At 38.5% G+C, this 21,292-nt stretch overlaps 1 protein-coding gene and 1 long non-coding RNA gene across 13 annotated transcripts in view; one reads left to right on the top strand and one right to left on the bottom strand.

The window, feature by feature from the left end:
* Positions 1-1,673, top strand: part of LOC126504588 (uncharacterized) — a 37,988-nt gene extending 36,315 nt beyond the window's left edge. For all 7 annotated transcript variants that reach the window (XR_007592649.1, XR_007592653.1, XR_007592652.1 and 4 more), the window contains 2 exons: positions 611-682; positions 1,473-1,673. This is a non-coding gene — a long non-coding RNA (uncharacterized lncRNA). The remainder of the gene's footprint in view (positions 1-610; positions 683-1,472) is intronic.
* Positions 1-21,292, bottom strand: part of Qser1 (glutamine and serine rich 1) — a 61,410-nt gene that overhangs the window by 20,173 nt on the left and 19,945 nt on the right. For 3 of the 6 annotated variants that reach the window (XR_007592646.1, XM_050146975.1, XM_050146976.1), the window contains exons 2-7: positions 16,850-16,956; positions 11,655-15,326; positions 5,091-5,410; positions 3,667-3,783; positions 2,980-3,113; positions 1,680-1,897 (exon numbers count right to left, since the gene is read on the bottom strand). Coding sequence is in view for 3 of the 6 variants with exons in the window: in XM_050146975.1 (XP_050002932.1) it covers positions 1,680-1,897; positions 2,980-3,113; positions 3,667-3,783; positions 5,091-5,410; positions 11,655-15,326; positions 16,850-16,956 (4,568 nt within the window). In the remaining 3 variants the exon portion in view is untranslated. Of the gene's footprint in view, positions 1-1,679; positions 1,898-2,979; positions 3,114-3,666; positions 3,784-5,090; positions 5,411-11,654; positions 15,327-16,849; positions 16,957-19,422; positions 19,872-21,292 lie in introns of those variants that run through there. The other 3 variants (XR_007592645.1, XR_007592647.1, XM_050146977.1) reach the window with 2 other exon arrangements.

The following is a 21,292-nucleotide window of genomic DNA, read 5'->3' as shown; positions in this document are numbered from 1 at the left end:
AAGAGACAGAAATATTTAATAAATAAACTTTAAAAAAAAGAAAAAAAAAGAAAATCAGATGATTTGAAAAAACTGAAAAAAAAAAAAAAAAAAAAAGAAACTTGTGGTGATATCTTGTTTGTACAAATAAAGCTTGCCTGAAGATCAGAGGGAGGAGCTAGCCACTAGCTAAACATAGGTCTGTACAGACAGATAGGAAATGAAATGGCTGGGCAAAGAGAGGAAGTAATAAGGCAGGAGGAGACAGGAGCTCAGTTTCTTTTCTGCCAGAAAGTTGAGTAGGTAAGGTGTCTGTGGTTTTGCTCATCTCTCTGATCTCTCAGTATTTTCCCCAATATGTGACTTTGGGGTTTTATTAGTAAAATCTATTAGAACTTGTGCTATATATTGGAGCCCACTAAACTGAAAAACACCAACTAAACATTGGCTTTGGACTGCAAACTGCTCAGGACGATTTTGAGGTGGCTAGCTAAGATGATCCAGCCTTATAGACCACTCTAGCCAGCACTTGAGACAAGCCCTGCATTTTCCCATTATGCAGAGACTGGACAACAAATGATATAGCTACCTCTCCAAGGACTTGACAATTAAGCCAAATCTTTCTCTTCAGAATCCTCTAAAGACGCCACTGCACCCAGACAGCAGGAAGTAAATTCAAGAATACAACAAGAGTTCCCAAGAGGTGAGGTGGATGGTTTTTGACCATTCTATCAGTTATGGATTTTGTCATTATTTGGGGTGGGGTGGGGTTATAAGTTGTTGTTGATTACGGTCAGGAAGAAAGCTGAACAAAAGAGATGAGACTCTGAGTTCTTGTTTTGAGGAAAAAAAGAAGGGATACATATGATAGAATAAAAGGGTAGATTATTAAATCTACTTTTAAACCAAAAAAACAAATTCTAGTCTTAAATATTTTATATTAGCTTGGATTTTGTCATATATTGATACAAAGTTGAGATTTTTTTCTTTTAAAAAAAAATTTATTTATTTATTATGTATACAATATTCTGCCTGTGTGTATGTCTGCAGGCCAGAAGAGGGCACCAGAACTCATTACAGATGGTTGTGAGCCACCATGTGGTTGCTGGGAATTGAACTCAGGACCTTTGGAAGAGCTGGCAATGCTCTTAACTGCTGAGCCATCTCTCCAGTCCTTGAGATTATTTTTGTTAGACGATAGTGTACATACATTTCTAATTTTATTCAAGGTATGGTACCCAGGCAACTCATTTAACAGTGTAATGCAAATTTCTAGCCCTTGAAAGTTATTATTACCAAATATTTAGAATAATAAGGAAATGCAGGTTAGTAATTAGTCACCTATTACAATTGAATTTGTAGTTATATTAGGTATGCTTTCAAGGTCAAACATATATTTTAGATAGACAGGTCATCTTCAAACACTTCAGAGATCTACAGAATATGAAACTGAGGCTGTTTTAATAATATAGTCTCTTTTTTTTTTATGACAGTGAGACATGTCTGCTCATGGCATCACCAATCTACTTCAGAGAAAATGATGGGCATCTTCTTATTAAGACCTATTAGAACTTGTGCTACACGAACTTGGACAATACAATTATCTAGTCATCTCCTCCAATCTGAGCTGTCGTCATCACTATGCTGCTCCATTCCTACACACTGAAAGTGTCAAAATACTAATTTCTTGGGGAACTCACCCTCATTCTCACTACTGCTAGAACGGACCTCAGGAGATGATTCAGATTGTGATGATGAAAATTCTTCTTTCCATTTCTTCCGTTTCTTTGGTGGTGGCTCAGCCTTCATTTTGAGTTGTTTAGCTTTGGGTTTTGTAGAAGGGGCTTTTGTAGTTGGAGTTTTTGATACTGGCGGGTCAGAAGTTTTACTGCTACTACTTGGCTTAGATGAAACATTTCTGCAATGTTAAAACAAGTTTCATTAACATCATTATATCTCTTAAGATTGAAAAGAAATAATCTGATGATTAATAAGAGAAGATTAAACAAACTCAGGACAACAGTTCCAAAATAAAGTTCACATGCTATACAACTCAACAGTGACTACTATAGCATTTTCTTGAAATAGATTGCTTGACACTGGCACGTTATGCTGTTATTAAGGTGCTATTAACTCAACTATAGCACATCAAATCCTTTCTGGTTCATTTTCCAGAGAAGATGAGGTGTACAAAGCCAAATCTAGCCTTGATACTCTAGTGGAACTAGGTTTTGATGAAGAAATACATGTATATGCATCTTCTGAGAAGTCCTGAAGTCCTATGCTAAATCTAGAGATCTGTGTGGTTAAATTCCATCAGGACATCGGGTAGTAGTGGTACACACCTTTAATCCCAGCACTCAGGAGGCAGAGGCAGGTGGATTTCTGTGAATTAGAGGCCAGCCTGGTCTACAGAGCTAGCTCCAGGCCAGCCAAGGTTATACAGTAAATCCTGTCTCAAAAAAACAAAAAAAGAAAAGAAAACAAAACAAAAAACCACCATCATGACCATTGGGTCAGTAGCTGAAAATAGGTAATGATCTTAATTAAAATAGAGCTACATGATAGTAGACTGCTGAGTACCTAGAGTTATAGCACATCCAATATCCATCACAGTGTCATACCAACTACCTTCTAAATTCATACCACAGACAACCCAGGCATATTGATCCATGATAAGAGTTCTATACTGTGTCTGTGTGTGTCCCCATCGCCCAATTACCTTATTATCAACTTGACATTCACTTATTACTTTCATTTTATGGATAGAAAAGAGAGCTTCAGAAAGGTTCTTTCACAAAGAGGTAGACTCAAAACATTTGCACCTTCTGTCACACCAAGAAGATCCAAGCAAAGAAGAAGGTACCTACATTACTGCACCCAACTCATTCTTTTAAAGAATCACTTACTACAAAAGAGACCGCATCACCCTCATGTGATCCTTTATACAATAACAATGCTCAAATAAGAACATAAACATATTACATAAGAAACAAATACCTGATAGCTTGTGAAGGCTTGTTTCTTGGCTTTTTGGAACACACTCTAACGTACTCTTTTTTGTTTGCATTTTCAATGACCTTCACATATATCCTTTTGTATTTAGTTTTCGCATCTCCAAAATATCCAAGATACTAAGGAAGGAAGTATTAGAATTATACAATTACATAATTTATACACATAAATAGTACTTTATTGACCTCACTGCCAGCTACCCTTTAGTTTTCCAAACATATCCCTATCCAGACTAGTTTTATCCTGATTTTGAGAAGGGCAGAGGTGGGGAGACAGTATCTGTTTGAGAGTGAATGTGTGACTGAGAAGAGGAGCAAGACAAGGAACATGCACAAGTGCATGCAGATACCCAAAGAGGAGATGGAGGTATAGGAAGTTTTCAGTTTTCTAACATGAACTCAGGTCCTTCTCAAGAGCAGTAATAAATTGCAGAGCCATCTTTCCAGCTCTGTTATTTCACTTATTTATTTTGAAATTTGGGTGTGTGTATCTGTGTACATGTGTACATATGAGTGCAGATGTTCTCAGATACCAGAAGAAGGCACAGAATCCCCTACAGCTGCAATCCAGGTCCTCTACAAGAGCAGAAACAACGTCAGTGCATCTAAGCCTACTCACTGCACCCCGGACAGTCAGTTTAGAGAAGTTGATAGAGTCAAACATTTTACTTACACTATTTGTAGCTGCAAACTCTCTTTGCCCATCTCGAATTTCAGGAACAAATTTCTGTAACAAAGCTTTCTGTACTTTCCAAATAGCTGGGGGCTCTTTTCCTATATTTAAAGCTTCCTATAATAAGCAGAATTAATTATATTTAGGAAAAATATCAACATGTTTATATTTATAGAATGTTACTGCAAGGAGGAATCTTAACACAATTTTTTATTCTATTTTCTTTTATTAAAGATTTTATTTATTATGTATACAGTGTTCTGTCTGCATGTATGCCTGCAAGCCAGAAGAGGGTGCCAGATCTCATTACAGAAGGTTGTGAGCCACCATGTGGTTGCTGGAAATTGAACTCAGGACCTCTGGAAGAGCAGTCAGTGTTTGTAACCTCTGAGCCATCTTTCCGCCTTCATTCATTTTTCTTGTGTGTGTGTGGTAGGGGGAGGTAAAGAAGGGTTTGTATGTAGGCCTGACTGTCCTGGAATTTATATGTACCAGGCTGAGTGCTGATATGAAGGGTGTGTACCACCATGCCTAGCACAACATTCCATTTCTTATCTTTGGCTGAGTTTCTACAATAATGAACACCCATCCACACATACCCTTGTAGTAGTAGTATCAAACTCAAGGCCTTAATTAAATATACAAGAAAGATGGTGGTGGGGTGGGAACACTGTGTGATTTATGGCGAGAAAATTGCTTTCAGTGATACTGATTTAAGAAACACTATTTCCTGAAAATCACGTTCAAATTAACTTGGAGGAAAGACATTACTGGACTCACCCCTCTACCCCCACCAAGACTTTCTATTTGGTAGTGAGAAATGATAGGCGGATCTCTGTGAGTTGAAGGCCAGCCTGGTCTACAGAGCAGGTTCCAGGACAGCCAAGGTACAGAGAAACACTGTCTCAAAAAACAAAACAAAATTATAAAACATACTCCAATTTCATGTTTGTGTTCTGCTATTTTCTTAAAATTATATGAACATTTTCTTATACTCACTTGGAAGTCTTGAAAAAACATTAACAAAACTGATGTACTTTTGGACTTGAGTTGTAGCTTAGTTGGTAAAGTGATTGCCTGGCATACACAAAGCCTAATTCAGTCCGAAGGATTGCATAAAACTGTGTAAGGTGGTACATGCCTATGATCCTGCTCAAGGCTAGTCTGCACAATATAAGACCCCATTCCAAAAAGCCAACACCAGCTGGGTGTGACAGCCCTTGTCACAGTGCCAAACTGGGCTACAGAGTAAGAGGCTAAATAAATTAAGTAATTAAATTAAAAATCTGACATCCAGTCCAATGTTATAAAACACAGTAACAGGACATTGATTAAATTTTAGTGTGTTGTAAAGCACAAGTATGCCACTGATATCATGAAAATACAAGCATTCCAGGTCCTTTAAGCTGGGAGCATTCACTGACCTTAAATGTCTCTATATCTTCTATCTTTACCACAAATTCATCACGTTCTCTGTATTGGCCTTCTCCTCCGCTTTCTATATCTTCCTCATCTGTAAAACCTTCTATTGCAACTGTGTCCTGTCCTTTCGCAAACTGGTCCGAAGGAAGACTATCGAGTTCTATGGCTTTGGGGGGTTCTGTGGAGTTTGCATTTTCCAGGGTATTTACAGCGGATGAAGTCAAATGAAGGTCTTGTTTTGCACCAGCAGTGGAGGAAGTGGGAGCAGCACCAGCAGTCTCAGCAGATACACCAGGAGTTGTCACAGGTAGAGCTTCTGAAACTAAACAACGCAAACAGAACCAATGACAAATATTTAAACAATCATATGTTTGGAGAAAAGTCGAAAAACTTAGCATAAGTTATTTTTGTAATCAATTGCTTGGAAACAATTCCATGGGAAGAAATTAAGAAACAGATGTTAATCCAAGAATCAAAGATGTGTAAATTGAATCTGGACAGGAAGACTGCGTTGCAAACCTGCAGTTATGACCTACCTATCTATCAGTTCCTCAAACTACATTAAACACAACAAAGATAATTTCAAAAGGAAGAGACACACAAGAGTGATAGAAAATAGGAATAACCAAAGCTTTAAGAACTCCTAGAAGAAAAGATAACTGGATATTGATGGGCCCAGTGGTTAAGAGGGCTACTTTTCAGAGGATCCTGCTTAGATTTCTAGCACTAAACAGCACCTCACAACTGTCTCTAATTCCAGTTTCAGGAGACCTAACGTTCTCTCTGGCCTCTATGGGAACTGGGTATACACATGGTGTAGACTCACTTACAAGCAGCCAAACACTACCCCCCACAACAACAAAAACCAAGCAAATACTTCAAAACAGCACTATATACTAACAGATTAAATATATCAGATGAAAAAGACAAACTTCTAGGAAGATATAAACTATTAAAAGGAAGAATGAAAAATAGAAATAAAATAATCAGCCAAATAAGCAAAATTTAAAAATCAACCTATAAAGAAAATGCATAGGCCCCAGAGACTGTTAAATTCTATGAAGATTGAAGGAAATAATATTAATATTTAATAAACTCCTCAGTTAAAGGATATTTACAAAATACCCACAGCTAATATTCACTATATCTAAAGAGGAAAACTGAGTGTTTCCCCCTAAGAACTAACAAAATTATCTGTGGCTGACATGACCTTGTATCCATAGAAAACCCTAAGGAATTTACTGAAAAAGTATTAGCACCAATAAACAAGACCAGAAAGACTGCAGGACATATTAAGGCCAATATATAATCAAATCTGTTTCTATATATTTGTAATGAACATTTATTGAAGCAAATAAAATATTTAGGATCAAATTTATAAAATTTATACTGTGAATACTATCAAATATTGTTCAAAGACATTAAAAAGCAACAATAATCAAGAAAATATGGACAGGTACTGCACACACACACACACACACACACACACACACACACACACACACACAATTTGTTTTCAAAACAGTGTTTCTCTATGTTCTGGCCATCCTAGAACTTACTTTGTAGACTCGGCTGCCTTCAAAGCCAGAGATCCCTCTGCCTCTACCTCCAGATTGCTGGGATTAATGTCATGAGTCATGACTGCCCAGCAAACAGCACTGTATTTATGACCAAATGACTTTCACAAAAATGACAAAGCATTAAATGGCAAAAGATGAATCTTTTCAACAAATGGTATCAGGACAATTAACAGCCCCTGTATGAAAGAGTGATGTTGAACCTTTACCTTGTGTCGTATACAAAATTAAATAAAAACAGATCACTTACCTAAATACAAAAGCTAAAATCATACAATTATTTGAAGACAAACTGGTATAATTCCTTATGACCTAAGTTAGGTTATGATTTTAGCATACTACCAAGTGCCTATGGGACCAAAGAAAAACAATGGTGGCCTCATTAAATATGTAAAACTTATGTTATAACTGCTGTCACCAATAAAATAGATGAGAATGATGTGTTTAAAATTAGGTGTTTACCAGAGATGTGTATCCAGAATATATGTAGGACACTTACAGCTGTATCATAAAAAGAGAAATCATCAATTTTAAAAATTGGCAAAGGGAGCTGGAGGGACGGTTTAGTGTTTATGGGTATTTACTGCTCTATCAGAGAACAAATTCTGACACCTCCATTGGGTGACCCACAAACCTTTGAACTCTCTAGTTCTAAAGGCTTTAACAAGCTTCTGACCTCTATGGGCAGCTACACACACACACACACACACACACACACACACACACACACACACACACCCCACACATGTTACACAAGCACAGACATGTAAAATAATCTGTTTTAAAAAATGGCCCATGGATATAAACATATTTGAGAAAAATATAAAAAATTATCAATAGACAAACATGGTGGCACACAACTTTAATATGTGAGTTCAAGGCTATCTTAGCCTATATACTAAATTTCAGCCAGTCAGGACTATATATTGAGACCCTATCTCAAAACATGAGTAAATAGGCTAGACATGATGAGTATGCCTTTAATCCCAGCACTCAGGAGGCAGAGGCAGGTAAATTTCTGTGACTTCAAGGTCGGCTTGATCTACACAGTGAGTTCTAGAACTTTATCTCAAACAAATAAATACCAACAAGCACACAAAAGTTCATTTAGTAGTGATGAAAAAATGCATTCGGAATGCGGATGTAGGAAGATCAGAAGTTCAAGGTCATCTTTTGCCATAAAGAGTTCCAAGCCAGGGGGTGGAGAGATGGCTCAGTGGTTAAGAGCATTGCCTGCTCTTCCAAAGGTCCCGAGTTCAATTCCCAGCAACCACATGGTGGCTCACAACCATCTGTAATGAGTTCTGGTGCCCTCTTCTGGCCTGCAGACATACACACAGACAGAATATTGTATGCATAATAAATAAATAAATATTGAAAAAAAAAAAGAGTTCCAAGCCAGCCTAGGACAGACGAGATCCTGTCCCAAAACAAAGGTTGTAAATAAATATATTAAAGACCAAACATGTATCCAAATGGACCAAAAGTTAGCTTTGAACCCATGCCTCTCCCTCAAGTACCCGTCACACCTGCCTGGCTCCCAAAAACAATTCTTAAAAGATTACGTTTTAAATTCTGAAAAGATTATCAAATAAGGGGGAAAATGTAGCAATGCTATATAATGTGTCACAAGTGATATTAAAGATAAAGACTTAAAGCTAAGTACAGTGATCTACATGTACAACAAGCAGGTGTAAAAGCAAAGCAAATCACCTCGTGGGGAGCTCATAGGTTATATGGTGGGTTTAACTTACTATGAATGCTTTCTAGAGAGCAGTGTTTATTATGAAAACTTTCCTCCTTTGCTCCACCTTGTAGCCATCCACATTCTAGCCACCTTCCCTTGTTTTCAATGCTACCCTGTCTGTTCCAAGTCAGTGTCCATTCAGTTTAGTTTCTGTTTTAAGCAGAGAATTATTTAGGAAGGTGAGTACTTCCTTTGTTCCTTTCTTTGCTAAACGCTAATTCTGCTTATGAAATTACTACATGGTGTTCAGAAAATATGGAAAGCTTGGACAGTATCTATATTTTCAAATTTATGAAAAATTTACTGAATATTTTGCTTTGCATGTTTGAATATTTCCACATGTGATTTAGTGCTTAAGAAAAAAAATACTGGGCTGGAGAGATGGCTCAGAGGTTAAGAGCGCTGACTGCTTTTCCAGAGGTCCTGAGTTCAATTCCCAGCAACCACGTGGTGGCTCACAACCATCTGTAGTGAGATTTGGTGTCCTCTTCTGGCCAACAAGCATACAGACAGACAGAACACTGTATACATAATAAATAAATAAATCTTTAAAAAAAAAAAAGAAAAGAAAAAAAATACTGTTCCAAAAGAAAACACAGAAATAGAAAAAATACATTTTAAAACACTAACAAAATTGGGATGCCAATGTTAGAAACTGAAATCATTAAATGGGAAAAAAAGGATACTTTTTTTCATGGAAAAGGAAAATCTAAGTAGAAAAATCTTCTACACCTGGCCTGGAAATGGTGACACACATTAACTCCAGTGACTAGGAGGCAGAGGCTGGCAACCCCTGGGAATCTGAGGCTTCACAGTTTGCCTCATAATAATGTAACAAATTAGCTAAAATGGAGAAAAGATACAATCTCAAAAAAAAAAAAAAAAAAAAAAGCAAACCATGCACCTAATCACAAAAATTCAAAGCATAACAAGTAAATTACCACTGAGGACCCTAGATTAGTGGTAAATTACTTGCCTAGCATGTAAATAAAAAGAGAATATGCCATCTTATAAGTATATAACCCAACCTTAAAAATCATAAATATTTTGATATGTCTGTTTCAGTAATCCATCACTTTCATAATTCCTGAAGCATCTATATTTTTTTCACTTTTGTTTATTGTATGTGGTCTGTGTGTGCATGTGTGCTACAAAGCTTGTTTGGAGGAGTTAGTTTTCTCTCCACCTTTACATTGTATCCAGGATCAAACCCAAACTGTCAACTTTCTGATAACCCACTGATCCACCTTGTCTGCACCTCTCTCCACAAATTCTAGGTAGAATGTTTTCCTTGAAGAAAGAATATACATTTCTTTCTTTTGAAATTTTATATTATTTTTTCCAAGGGTGTGTGTGCGTCTCACTATATATAGTTCTGGCTTTCCTGAAACTCATTATGTAGATCAGGCTGACCTCAAATTCCCCGAGTTTCACCTCCCTCGGCCTCCCAAGTTCTGGGATTGAAGGTACACACCACTATACCTGGCTTCTTCAGAAATTTTTTAGAAGATATATTTGAGTAATAATACCAAGTAATATTTGCCTTTTCTTTGTATTCACGGATTACTTACCAAGTCATTTACAGAATTCATAAAATTCTGAAGGATGTGGTGGTATGTATCTTTGATCCCAGCACTCAACAGGTACAGACAAGTTGATACCTGTGAATATGAGGCCAGTCTGGCCTTCACAGTGAGACCTTATCTCAAAAGAATTTTTTTTCCCCTTTTCTTTTTTTTTTCTGTCCTGAGACATGGTTTCTCTATATAGCCCTAGCTGTCTTGGCTCTTGCTCCGTAGACCAGGCTTGTCTCAAACTTTCAGAGATCCACTTGCCCGTCTTCCAAGTACTGGGATTTACTGGGATTTAGGGTATGTGCCACCACCACCGGGCAAGTTTTTTTTTTTTTTTTTTTTTTTTTTTGAGATAGGGTCTCACACTAAGCAGCACTGGCTATCCAGGAACACAGGCTGACCTTGAATTCACAAAATTCCTTCTGCCTCCACGTCCTGAGAGCTGAGATTAAAGGGTTGCAGCACTGTACAAGGTTTTTTTTTTTTTTAAGAAAGTCTCACGAAACTCCAAGTAAGAATCCTTTAGACATATTTAGTATCAGACATTTATGTTAACTATCTAGGATATAAGTTGTTTCAAATCACCTTAGTGAAGATAGCCTCAAATTCAGATAAGAAGTATATTGCAAAAGAGTTGGTCTTAAAACTCCTATTTATACAAGAGCTTAGCAAGATTACAGGCTGTAAAATCATTGAAACCTAGGTTCACGGGCTGTCCTTGTCACTAGTTCACTTACTCTCAGTTATATCAGGTGTGCATCTCTCTTTCTGTTTACTTATTTTTAATGACGTGCATGTCTATAACTAGGTTCAAGACTGCAGGTGCCCAAAGAAGCCGGAAGCATCAGACAGCCCCCTAGAGCTGAAGTTATAGGTGGCTGTGATACGCCGAACATGGGTACTAAAGAAATCAAACTTAGCTCCCCTGAGAAAGCACGATGTGTTCTCAACTGTGGAGCCATCTCTGCAGCCCTTCCTGTGTGCACATCTCCTAACCCTTTTCCTGGCATAGAGGTATTGGCTATGTAAATTGCTGTAGTATTTTTCCTAAATCTGTTCCTTAAATAGTAAACTGTGGCTGAACTGGTGGGGCATGCCTTTAATCTCAGCACTGAGTTCAAGGTCAGCTTGGTTTATACAATGAGACCCTATTTAAAAAAAGAAAGAACTTACTGTACTTACCTGTTAACTATTTATTCAAGATACTGCTTTTCAAAGCCTTTCTTATGTTAATTGAAGGAAAAAGTGAGGTATCTATCCCAAGATATGGAAATATAGTGAGAAGCCAGCACAGATCCTGAAGTTCTCTCTTGAACAGATTAATATGCATTTTGTACAAAACCACACCTAATATTAAAATGCTAACCTTTGGGTAAAACTGGATTAAGAAAACATGCCAGACTTATACAAGAGGACCTATAATACAACGCTTCCTATTCCAAAACTGCCTTAAGATATCTATACACTTGGAGAACTGCAGACAGCAGACTGTGTTGTGGTATAACCAAACTCCTGCATGTAAGGAAATATCAAAAAGCAAAGCCCCAAGACATCTTCTTGTCCCTAACAGATATTTGCAAGGTGCTTAAAACACTAGAGAGGTTTTTAAATGTATGCCATAGCTAAAAGACTAATGGCAGGATGTCACGGCGTGAATTAACACTTTACCTGTTTTCTTTGTTTTATCAGACGTAGTATCCAACGCAGATAAGGGAGCAGAGATTTTCTTATAGATATCATGACCACACGTGCCAGGATCTTCCTCATCAGAAGAAAAGGAAGATAAATGTTCTAAATTTTTAAGTTCACTGTCAACTTTCTCTGATGGACTGATCCCTCCAGTCTCAAATGCTAATGGCACAGGTGTTGCAGGTGACATCTTTGCAAGTGGTGGGGCACAGAAAGGATGAGTAACTTGGGTTCCTGATCGTCTGGTCCTACTAGGCATTCGAACAGCAAGGGTAGAAAACTGTTGTTTGGGCCCACACTTCAGGAAGTCTAAGAAAGAAGCAATAAATCCTGTTTTGACTTCTGGCTGCTTTTCCTCTACTTCTTTGATCTTCTGCCTCATTTTTTCTTGATGCTGGTAACCTTCATCACAGTTTTCTGAGGAAGAGGGAGTGTATGGTAAATACATGTCTGCACCCCTGGGGTTCTGGCGCTTGCTTTGAGCAGACTTTTTCGGTGGTTTCTGACTACTGTCCTCTTCTTCTTTACCTTGTCCTTTTCCTTTAGTTTTTTTCTTTGGAAGGTTAAAGTATGCTGCATCTTGCTTTTCATCTTCAGTCTTGCCACTAGCTGCATCCCCAGGCTGGGCCATGGCAAGCAGTGCAAGTGTGTTCCTTCGATGGTTCACTGACATACTGCTGTCGTCAGCTACTAGGGTAAAGTCGCTCTCTGATGCTACACTCTCTCCACTTATGCTCTGGCTAGCAGAAACAAACTCTTGATTTCTGTTACTACTCAATGCACTTTCAACAGCAATTTCACTATCTTCTTTCGATTCATGATTCATAGCCATCTGTTTCTTAAATGAGTCAGCACTTTGCTCCTGCACTTCATGACCTGGTCCAACCATGGCTGAAGATGCTTTTGTGGGTATATTTTGACCAGGTGTCTCCATGTGCTGTTGATCAAGGACTGTTTTTGACTGAAGAGTGGGTACTGATGAAAGGTTTACAGTAGCCTGACTTCCGCTTAGGGGAATGTCATTAATATTCTGTGGCTTTCCTACTGTAGCTGTTATGGAGTTAAAATCTGAATTCACATGCCTGACATCTAATGACTGCTGAAAATGAGATTTAGAATCACCACCTTCAACAGCCTGCATGGTTTCATTTGAAGTGGACTTGGAAAAGTCAGAAGGTGTAACCCCACAAGCCGCTGCTGTAGCTGCCAAGATGTCATCTACATTTGATAAAATATTCCTTTCATCACTGAGAAGCATTGCCTCTGGGAAGCACATTGATCCAAGAGAAACAAACTGATTCTTTGAATCATGTTGATTGGCTTCACTGAAAGGGCCCTTCGTTGTTAGCTGCTGCAAAGGTTTTGAAGGTTCAGGGAGGTCTAGTTTCATAATCTCGGAATTTTGAGGATGGAGCTGCTGTTGTGGATGCTCACCATTGCTCTGAATGATGTGACCATCCATCTGAAGAAAAGAGTGGACTACCTGTTGGGGGCTCTGAACACGCTGTACTTGTAAAGATGCCTTTGCTTGTCCTAGGCTTGCCTGTAGAATCCCAGCCTGCTGAAGAATCTGTAAGTCACAGGCAGAATCTAAAAGGACTGGTGTATTAGGAAGAGTCTGATGACTATGCCCCAAAGCATGATTTGAAATCTGTATCTGAGATGAGACACTAATTATCTGATCATGCTGTTCCTGAACCTTGGTTTCATGCATCTTATGTATGAGAGAATGCTGCTGGTTGAGGTCTTTTGTATTCAACCTTATCTGTGGCACTGGCATTAAATTCGTTGCCTTCTTAAGATCAGTGTTTACTGCATTATTGGGCTGGCCACTTTGCTGGTTAAGTTGTGTCACTGAACCAACCATGTTTTCTTCTTGTTTTGAACCCTGGAGAGCAACTCCAACAACTTGGTCTTCAAGGTGGGAGTTGTTTCTGGATATACTCTGAGAATATCGGTCATCTGACTTGGACGTCTTATAAACTGACTCTTGAGCATTCACGTCTCCATCAGGCAGCCTTTGGCTTGATGACTCAAGAGATGCCTGTGACTGCAATACCTGTAACTTTTGCATTGGAAAATCATCATTTTGCTCTGAAGATGTATATACATTTGAGTCAAGTTTTCTCTCAGCATAAGTCTTTGGATCAGGGGAAGGTATGCTATTCTGCATTGCCTGACCATGAGTAGAGGATGCAAAAGATGACTGCACAGCAGGCAAAAACTTTTGGGGCTGAGGCGGTGAAGATCCTTGGGTATGAGTGTTTGGGGATGAATGCATAGAAATATAATTTGGTGTTGGGCTAGAATCTGGCAAGCTCTGACCCCGGGAGGCAGAAGAATAAGAAAGAGAAGGGGCTGTTAATGTCAGAGACTGTACGGACGCATAACTTTCTGAAGGGCTAACAACTGATAAAACTTGTGATTGAGATGAATAACTGACCTGTGTTTGGCTAACTGGTGATAAACCCTGAGAGTGACCAGATGAGTAATTTTGAGGCTGACTGACTGATGCCAGGTCTCTTGTTTGAGCAGGGTAATTCTCATTTGTAACTAAAGATAATACTTCTTGCTGATTGGATGAATAACTAAGTGTCTGATTTTCAGAGGTTACAGGCTGAGAAGACCCAGAAAAGGCCAATGTTTTGTATAAGGATGGCAATTTCTCAACCCTGCTGGACCTATAAACCTGTGAATGAACAATAGATGGCACATTATGTGGCTGTACTAAACCATAATTTTGGGACTGACTGACTGATAAAAGACTAGGTAGTTGTGCTGTAGAATAAATTTGTGCTTGACCTGATATTACAGAACTCTGATTATGCAAAGGTTTAGAATAGTTTAGTGTTTGTACAGGAGGAATCACACTTGATGTTAGTGGTTGTTTTGTAGAACAGGCGTCTACTTTTGTAGCAGAAGGAAGATACCCTGATGATGGAATTACAGATGAATAAGACTGAGCATGTTCTGCTGAGACCTGAGGGGTCTTCTGTTGCAATGCTCCATTGCTCACCTGAGTAGAATCTCGTATTGAGCTACAGGATAAAGATGACTGCCTGGATGTTTCCTGAAAATTACCAATACTTGCACTTGATAGATAACTATGTAAGGGAAGCTGTGAACCAGTCAGTTGTGCCTGAATAGACTGGGTATCTGAAGGCCGCTGGTGGTGTTTAATAACACTACATTCTCGAAGAAGGGCTCTTTCAATGGAAGCAGCAGAACTAGTAAAAAGAGTTGAACTGTAGCCTTGAGGGGTTTGCTGGGCTCCCCCAAGTGTTGAAGGCAACAAACTAAATTGAGGTTGTAAGAGATGTGGTGCCGATTCTTGAGCTGAGCGATATGTTGAAGACTGAGGTGGTATGCTATTACTTAATGCAGAACTGCCCAGGCGCTCAAATGCCAAAGCGGTTGGAACAGTTCCCTGGGAAGTCTTAATTTGTAGCAAAGGATCATGAGGGTTTAAAATTCCATTTGATGTAGTGTTAAAAGATGAATCCTGAAGCACCAAAGGTGAGGTGGTCGCAAAGTTTCTATTGCTAAAAGTCGCAGGATGCTGATAAGCGGATAGCACAGGTGGTGGAAGTGTTCCAGAGGTTGGCAAGGGTCCTGTAACAAACAGCTCAGTTGCTGCTGAGGAATGCATGCCTATGAAGAAAACATACAAAAATCTTTAGGTAATTATAGCACAGGCATTTAAATAAATATTGACATAGTAGTGAAAGACAACTTTTATCCCATCAAGATGTCTATGGGTTAATAAAAAGCCTTAAAAATTGGATCTGTATGTAAACTTTTAAAATTACATTTATGGGATCATGGGGACATTGGGGGAGGGTTGAAAGGGGGAGGGGAAAGGTAGGGAGGGGAGCAGAGAAAAATGTAGAGCTCAACAAATATCAATTTAAAAAATAAAATGAAATCACATTTAAAATTAGTTTGCTTTCTTTTTTGTTTTTGTTTGTTTTGCTTTTTTTTCAAGACAGGGCTTCTCTGTGTAGCCCTATCTGTCCTGGAACTCACTCTGCTGACCACGCTGGCCTCTAACTCAAAGAGAACTGCTTCTTGAGTACTGGGGTTGAAGGCAAGCCTGACGTTTAGCCTGCTTTCTTTTTTTTTTTTTTAAAAGATTTATTTATTTATTATGTATACAACATTCCTTCCATGTATGTTTGTATGCCAGAAGAGGGAACCAGATTTCATCACAGACGGTTGTGAGCCACCATGTGGTTGCTGGGAATTGAACTCAGGACCTTTGGAGGAGCAGGCAGTGCTCTTAACCACTGAGCCATCTCTCCAGCCCCTAGCCTGCTTTCTTAAAGCAAAATCATATTCCTAAAATAAACAGCAATTCATATCTATAACAATTAAAAAAGTAAGTTTCCACATGGGAAACTGGATAAATGCCATATGAAAATAAAAGCTAGTAAAAGTGTATATATCCCTCTGACAGTTAATTTATTCCAAATTCCTCACACGAAATAATGAAGTAAAATGTACAAATCTTTAAAATTAAAACCCTAAATTGACTACACCTAACGAATAAATAAAAAGGAACAGAGATGTTATTAACACCGTAAGATTTTCTTTTTTTTTCTTAAACCAAATTATATTCACTGAAGAAATCTCTTGAACTTCTGACTTCTCTTGAACTGCCCAACAACAAAAGACACATAATTGTTATGAAAAATCGACCATTAATAGGAAATGTCAAGCAAGAGACTCACATTTCAAGATGGCATTCTTTCTTCTTTACAATTCCTATAGGTTTGTGTGTGTGTGTGTGTGTGTGTGTGTGTGTGTGTGTGTTTTGTTTTGTTTTTTTGAGACAGCACTTCACTATGTGGCTTTAGCTGAACTGGAACTCATACAGACCAGACTGGCCTTGAACTCACAAAGATCCACCTGCCTCTGCCTCCCAAGTGCTGGGATTCAAGGTGGGCGCCATTATGTGTGACTCTGGTTAGGTATATATTAAACCTCCAAAGGTGCTAGGAAGAAAAATGTGTCTGTTTATTATCATTAAAGCCAAACATGATCTCATTTCCATTTTATAACATTTCCATGGAAGAGATGTCTTATATATTATGTTTATAGACCAAAAATGTGAAAGCTGAGTGTTCTTATCCACTCAGTATAACCAGTCATAAACTGAACAAAAGAACTATTACCAGTTGCTTGAGGCGTGGGAGCGTAACCAGGAAGCTGATGAGAGGCTGCAAATGTCTGTCTCTGAAGGATGTCTGAATCAGACTGTGAGGGATGTCCATCTTCATAGCTTAAATGAGAGAGGACAGTATTAAATAAACTTTATAGGTAGGGATGAGAATGCACGCGTAAGTTTATTATAGTTTATATACTGGACTATACCGATTTTAAGAACCAGGTTCACTAAATTCTATAAATTAATATGAGTCTAATAATTAATCATTATATGGACAATACCAAAACAACTTTTTAAGTTAGCATATTGGTTAAACAGAATAATGCTTTGCATTTTGTATTTCACCAGATTCACATCTTCCATCCCTGTCTCCATCCTAATTTACCTTCCTCTTTGAAAACAGTCCCAAAGGAGGCAGTGGCACATGCTTTTAATCCCAGAACTTGGGAGGCAGAGGCAAGCGGATCTCTGTGAGTTCCAGGACAGCAAGCACTACACAAACCCTGTCTCAATAAAAATAAAGAAAAGAAAAAGAAAGGAAGAAAGTTCTATATTGTGTCTTATACTTTTATGAATATATTGAATTTAAGTAGGTGAAAATACTATATAAAACAATGTTTTCACAATGACATTTTTGTACATATATAGCATTTACTTATACCACATTTTCCTTATCTAGTCATGCACTGATGGACACTTAAGCCAGTATCACAACCTGGCTACCGTGAATACTGATAGTCTAAACAAGATACCCATCACTGCAGGTATCTCTGCCCAATGCTAACTCTGATGCCTTAAAGTATACTACCCAGGCATAGTATAGCAGGACGATATGTAATCTAAGTTTTAGTTCTTTGAGGGCTCTCAATAATGATTTCCAGGGGCTGGAGAGATGGCTCAGTGGTTAAGAGCACTGCCTGCTCTTCCAGAGGTCCTGAGTTCAATTCCCAGCAACCACATGGTGGCTCACAACCATCTGTAATGAGATCTGGTGCCCTCTTCTGGCATGTGGACATACATGGAGGCAGAATGTAGTATACATAATAAATAAATAAATCTTTTAAAAAAAATAATGATTTCCACAGCATGTGGACTAATTCATATTCACACAGATAGTATATAAAGGTTTTCCCTCTTCTCCCAACCTCTACATCTTTTATTTTCTTGATGATAACTTAGGGTAAAATGCAATCTCAGTGTGGTTTTGAAATACTCTTTCTGACGGCTAAGAATATTAAACAGAAATGTTTAACTCACTGGTCTGTTTACTGGTTGGGTTACTACTTTAGTGTGTAGTTTTAAATTTGTTACTTTTATGTGTACCTGTCTATGCCTGCATGAATGTATGTGTATGATGTACACATAAGGAGCACTAGGAAGCCAGAAGAGTATGTGGAACCCCCTAGAACTAGAGTTACAGACCGTTGTGAGCCATCATGTCAGTGCTAAGAACCACCCTGTCCTCTGCAAAACCAGGAAGTGCTCTTAACCTATGAGCTATCTCTTCAGCCTCTAGTGTGTAGTATTTAATTTTTTGACTTTTTATATAACCTGGTTACAGGCACAGATAATGACTTTCTGAATGGTCTCCAGTAGTTCAGAAAATAAGAATTAAATAAATGGGATTCCATAAAACTAAAAGATTCCTTCCAATACACGAAAGGAACCGTCACCAGAGCAAAGGGCTGGCCTACAGAGCAGGAGATCCTCATCTGGCAGAGAATAACTATCCAGAGAATACAAGAAACAAAGTTTTACCCAAGTCTTTTGCCCAGGCCAGGTATGGGAGGGAGAAGAAGGATCTTTGTAAGTTCTAGGCCAGCAAGGATTAAAGTGAGATCCTGTCTTAACAAAACCAAAACACAAATCTTTTCCCTAGTTTTATTTGGCTTGTTTTGCAGTTTTATATTTTACTTATTCACAGTCAACCTTAGGAGGAAAATTCTAAGTGCAAAATATTCAGAAATAAACTGCATTTAAAAATTATTAGAATATGTAAGTCTACAAAACAATGGGCTTTGTGATGATTTTCTACTGTATAATGTACCTTTCTTTTTTCCTTCCACCCTTTGAGACAGCGTCTTGCTATAGTATTAACTGGCCTGGAATTATCTATGTACACCAGGCTACCCTCAAAGTCACAGAAATCACCTGCCTGTGTTGCAGAATATTTGTTTACACTACAAAGACGTGTATTTGCCAAGGCATCTTCTGACTGGTTTAATAAAGAGCTAAATGGCCAATAGCTAGGCAAGAAGATATTAGGCAGGACTTCCGGGGACAGAGAGAATCTGGGAAGGAGAAAGGTGGAGATGCCAGGAGACAGAGAGAGTAAACAAGAGGTGCAAGATGGAAGAGACGTAATGACATGTGACAGATAACAGATTAATATAAATGGGTTATTTAAGTTATAAAGACTATTTAGGAACAAGCATAAGCTATAGGCCGAACTTTAATAATAAATCTCCATGTCATTTTCTGTGAGCTGTCAGCCCCCCCAAAAATCTGATGACATGCCTCTTCTTCCAAGTGCTGAGATTAAAGGTGTATACCACCATGCTCAATTATATCCATACCCACCTTACCCTCTTTTGTTGGTCCTGGTTTTCTCTTCTCCAGTAGCCCTTTTAGGGTCTCACTGTTCAAGACTCTGGCTGGTCTTGAACTCACAGAGATCCCCTTGTCTCTGTCCCTAAGTGCTGGGATTAAGGGCACAAATCATCTAGACCAGCTTCTTATATTTAACATGTAACTTCACCTCCATCTCTTTTATTCAAATGACATACCTTTATTGGTCAGATTATTATTATGGTTAGATAACACTCCTTTGTATAAGCATATACTTGAGAAAGCAAAACTAAGGGAGAACACTATGGAATTACCAATTTGCTGATTAAGACTTCAGAGAGAAGCTCTTGCCTAGCAAGCACAGAGCCCTGAGTTTGGGCCTCAATACTACATACATACTTCTTTAGCAATTCTAGTTCATTTCCAGTGGTATCTCATTACATTTAATAACAATGCTGAACATTTCCCTCATCTTTCATGAAGTAATCTCTAGCCAAGTTTTACTCAAAATTTTTTGCCCAATTTTACTTGGGTTGTTTTCTTATTAATTTTATGAATTGCTTACGTGTTCTAGGATAAACTACTGCCGAGTGGTGGTGGAACACAGAGGCAGGTATCTGGATCTCTGTGTTCAAGGCCAGCCTGGCCTACAGAGTGAGTTCCAGGACAGCCAGGGTTAGAGTAAAACCCTGCCTCAAAAAACAAAACAATAAAAATCAATTCCTTGGTCAGATACAAATATTTTCTCCCAACCCACAGCTTTCATTTTTCTAAAAATATCTTCAAAATATGAGTGTTAGCCGGGCGGTGGTGGTGCACGCCTTTAATCCCAGCACTCAGGAGGCAGAGGCAGGCGGATCTCTGTGAGTTCGAGGCGGTTCCAAAGCTACAGAGAAACCCTGTCTCGAAAAACTAAAAAACAAAAACAAAATATGAGTGTTAATTTAATTTAAACACATTTTGACATTTGGCTGAAATTTTTTTTTTCTGAGACCTGTCTGGCCTTGAACTCACAGAGGTCCACCTGTCTCTTCCTCCTGTGTGGACCACCACCGTCTGCTAAAATAAAAATCTAACCCAGTGTCTCAAAGTATTTTTTCTCCCTTTAGTTTTCTTCTGGAAATTTCAAAAGTACAACTTGGATAGCTCATCAGTCCCTAACAACAGGAACTGAGGGTGTAGATGATAGTGTATTTAACATCCATTCAAACTCCTAGCACGAAAGAAAAAGTGGAAAGATACTCTTAATTTCTTTTATTGCTGTGACAAAATACCCTGCAATTTAGAAAAGAAAGGGTCTATTTTAGTTCACAAGTCCATCATTTCAGAAAAGTCACAGTAGCACGAACTTGGAGCAGTTAGTCCCATCCACAGTCAAGAGCGAAGTATATATATATTCACTGTTCAGCTAACTATGTCCTCTACAGGACCCAGACCCAGGGTGTGGTGATGCCTACTTACAGGCTGGGTCTTCCAACATCAATTAACCTAGCAAAGACCCTCCCGCCTTCACACACACAGGTGCCAAACTGATCTGTACAATCCCTCTTGGAGACCTTCCCCAGGTGATTCTAGATTGTAAAATTAAGAAAAATACTTAAGAGTTTCTTTGATTCTGAAATATCTGCATAGTCTTTTAGAAACTGAAAATATATAATCCAAAATTCAAACACTCTAACATCAGCAAATGTGTGAAGATTATGCAATGTTCAAAACATTCCACTCTTCACCCAGAGCATCAGCTGTCACTCCTGTGGCCATGTGCTCACTTCTCACAGAACGTAAGAAGCTTTCATTCATAGTCCATGTCAGCGAGTTTCTGACAGCCAATGGCTGAGGAGACACCACAGAAAAAGTACCACTCCTAGTAGTTTTAAACAAT

Source organism: Alexandromys fortis, unplaced genomic scaffold (genome assembly GCF_014885135.2).
Source record: "Alexandromys fortis isolate MF-2015 unplaced genomic scaffold, M_Fortis_MF-2015_v1.1 scaffold_12, whole genome shotgun sequence".
In the NCBI taxonomy this organism is placed as follows: Eukaryota; Metazoa; Chordata; class Mammalia; order Rodentia; family Cricetidae; genus Alexandromys; species Alexandromys fortis.
This window is presented reverse-complemented; position numbering and strand designations above follow the sequence as displayed.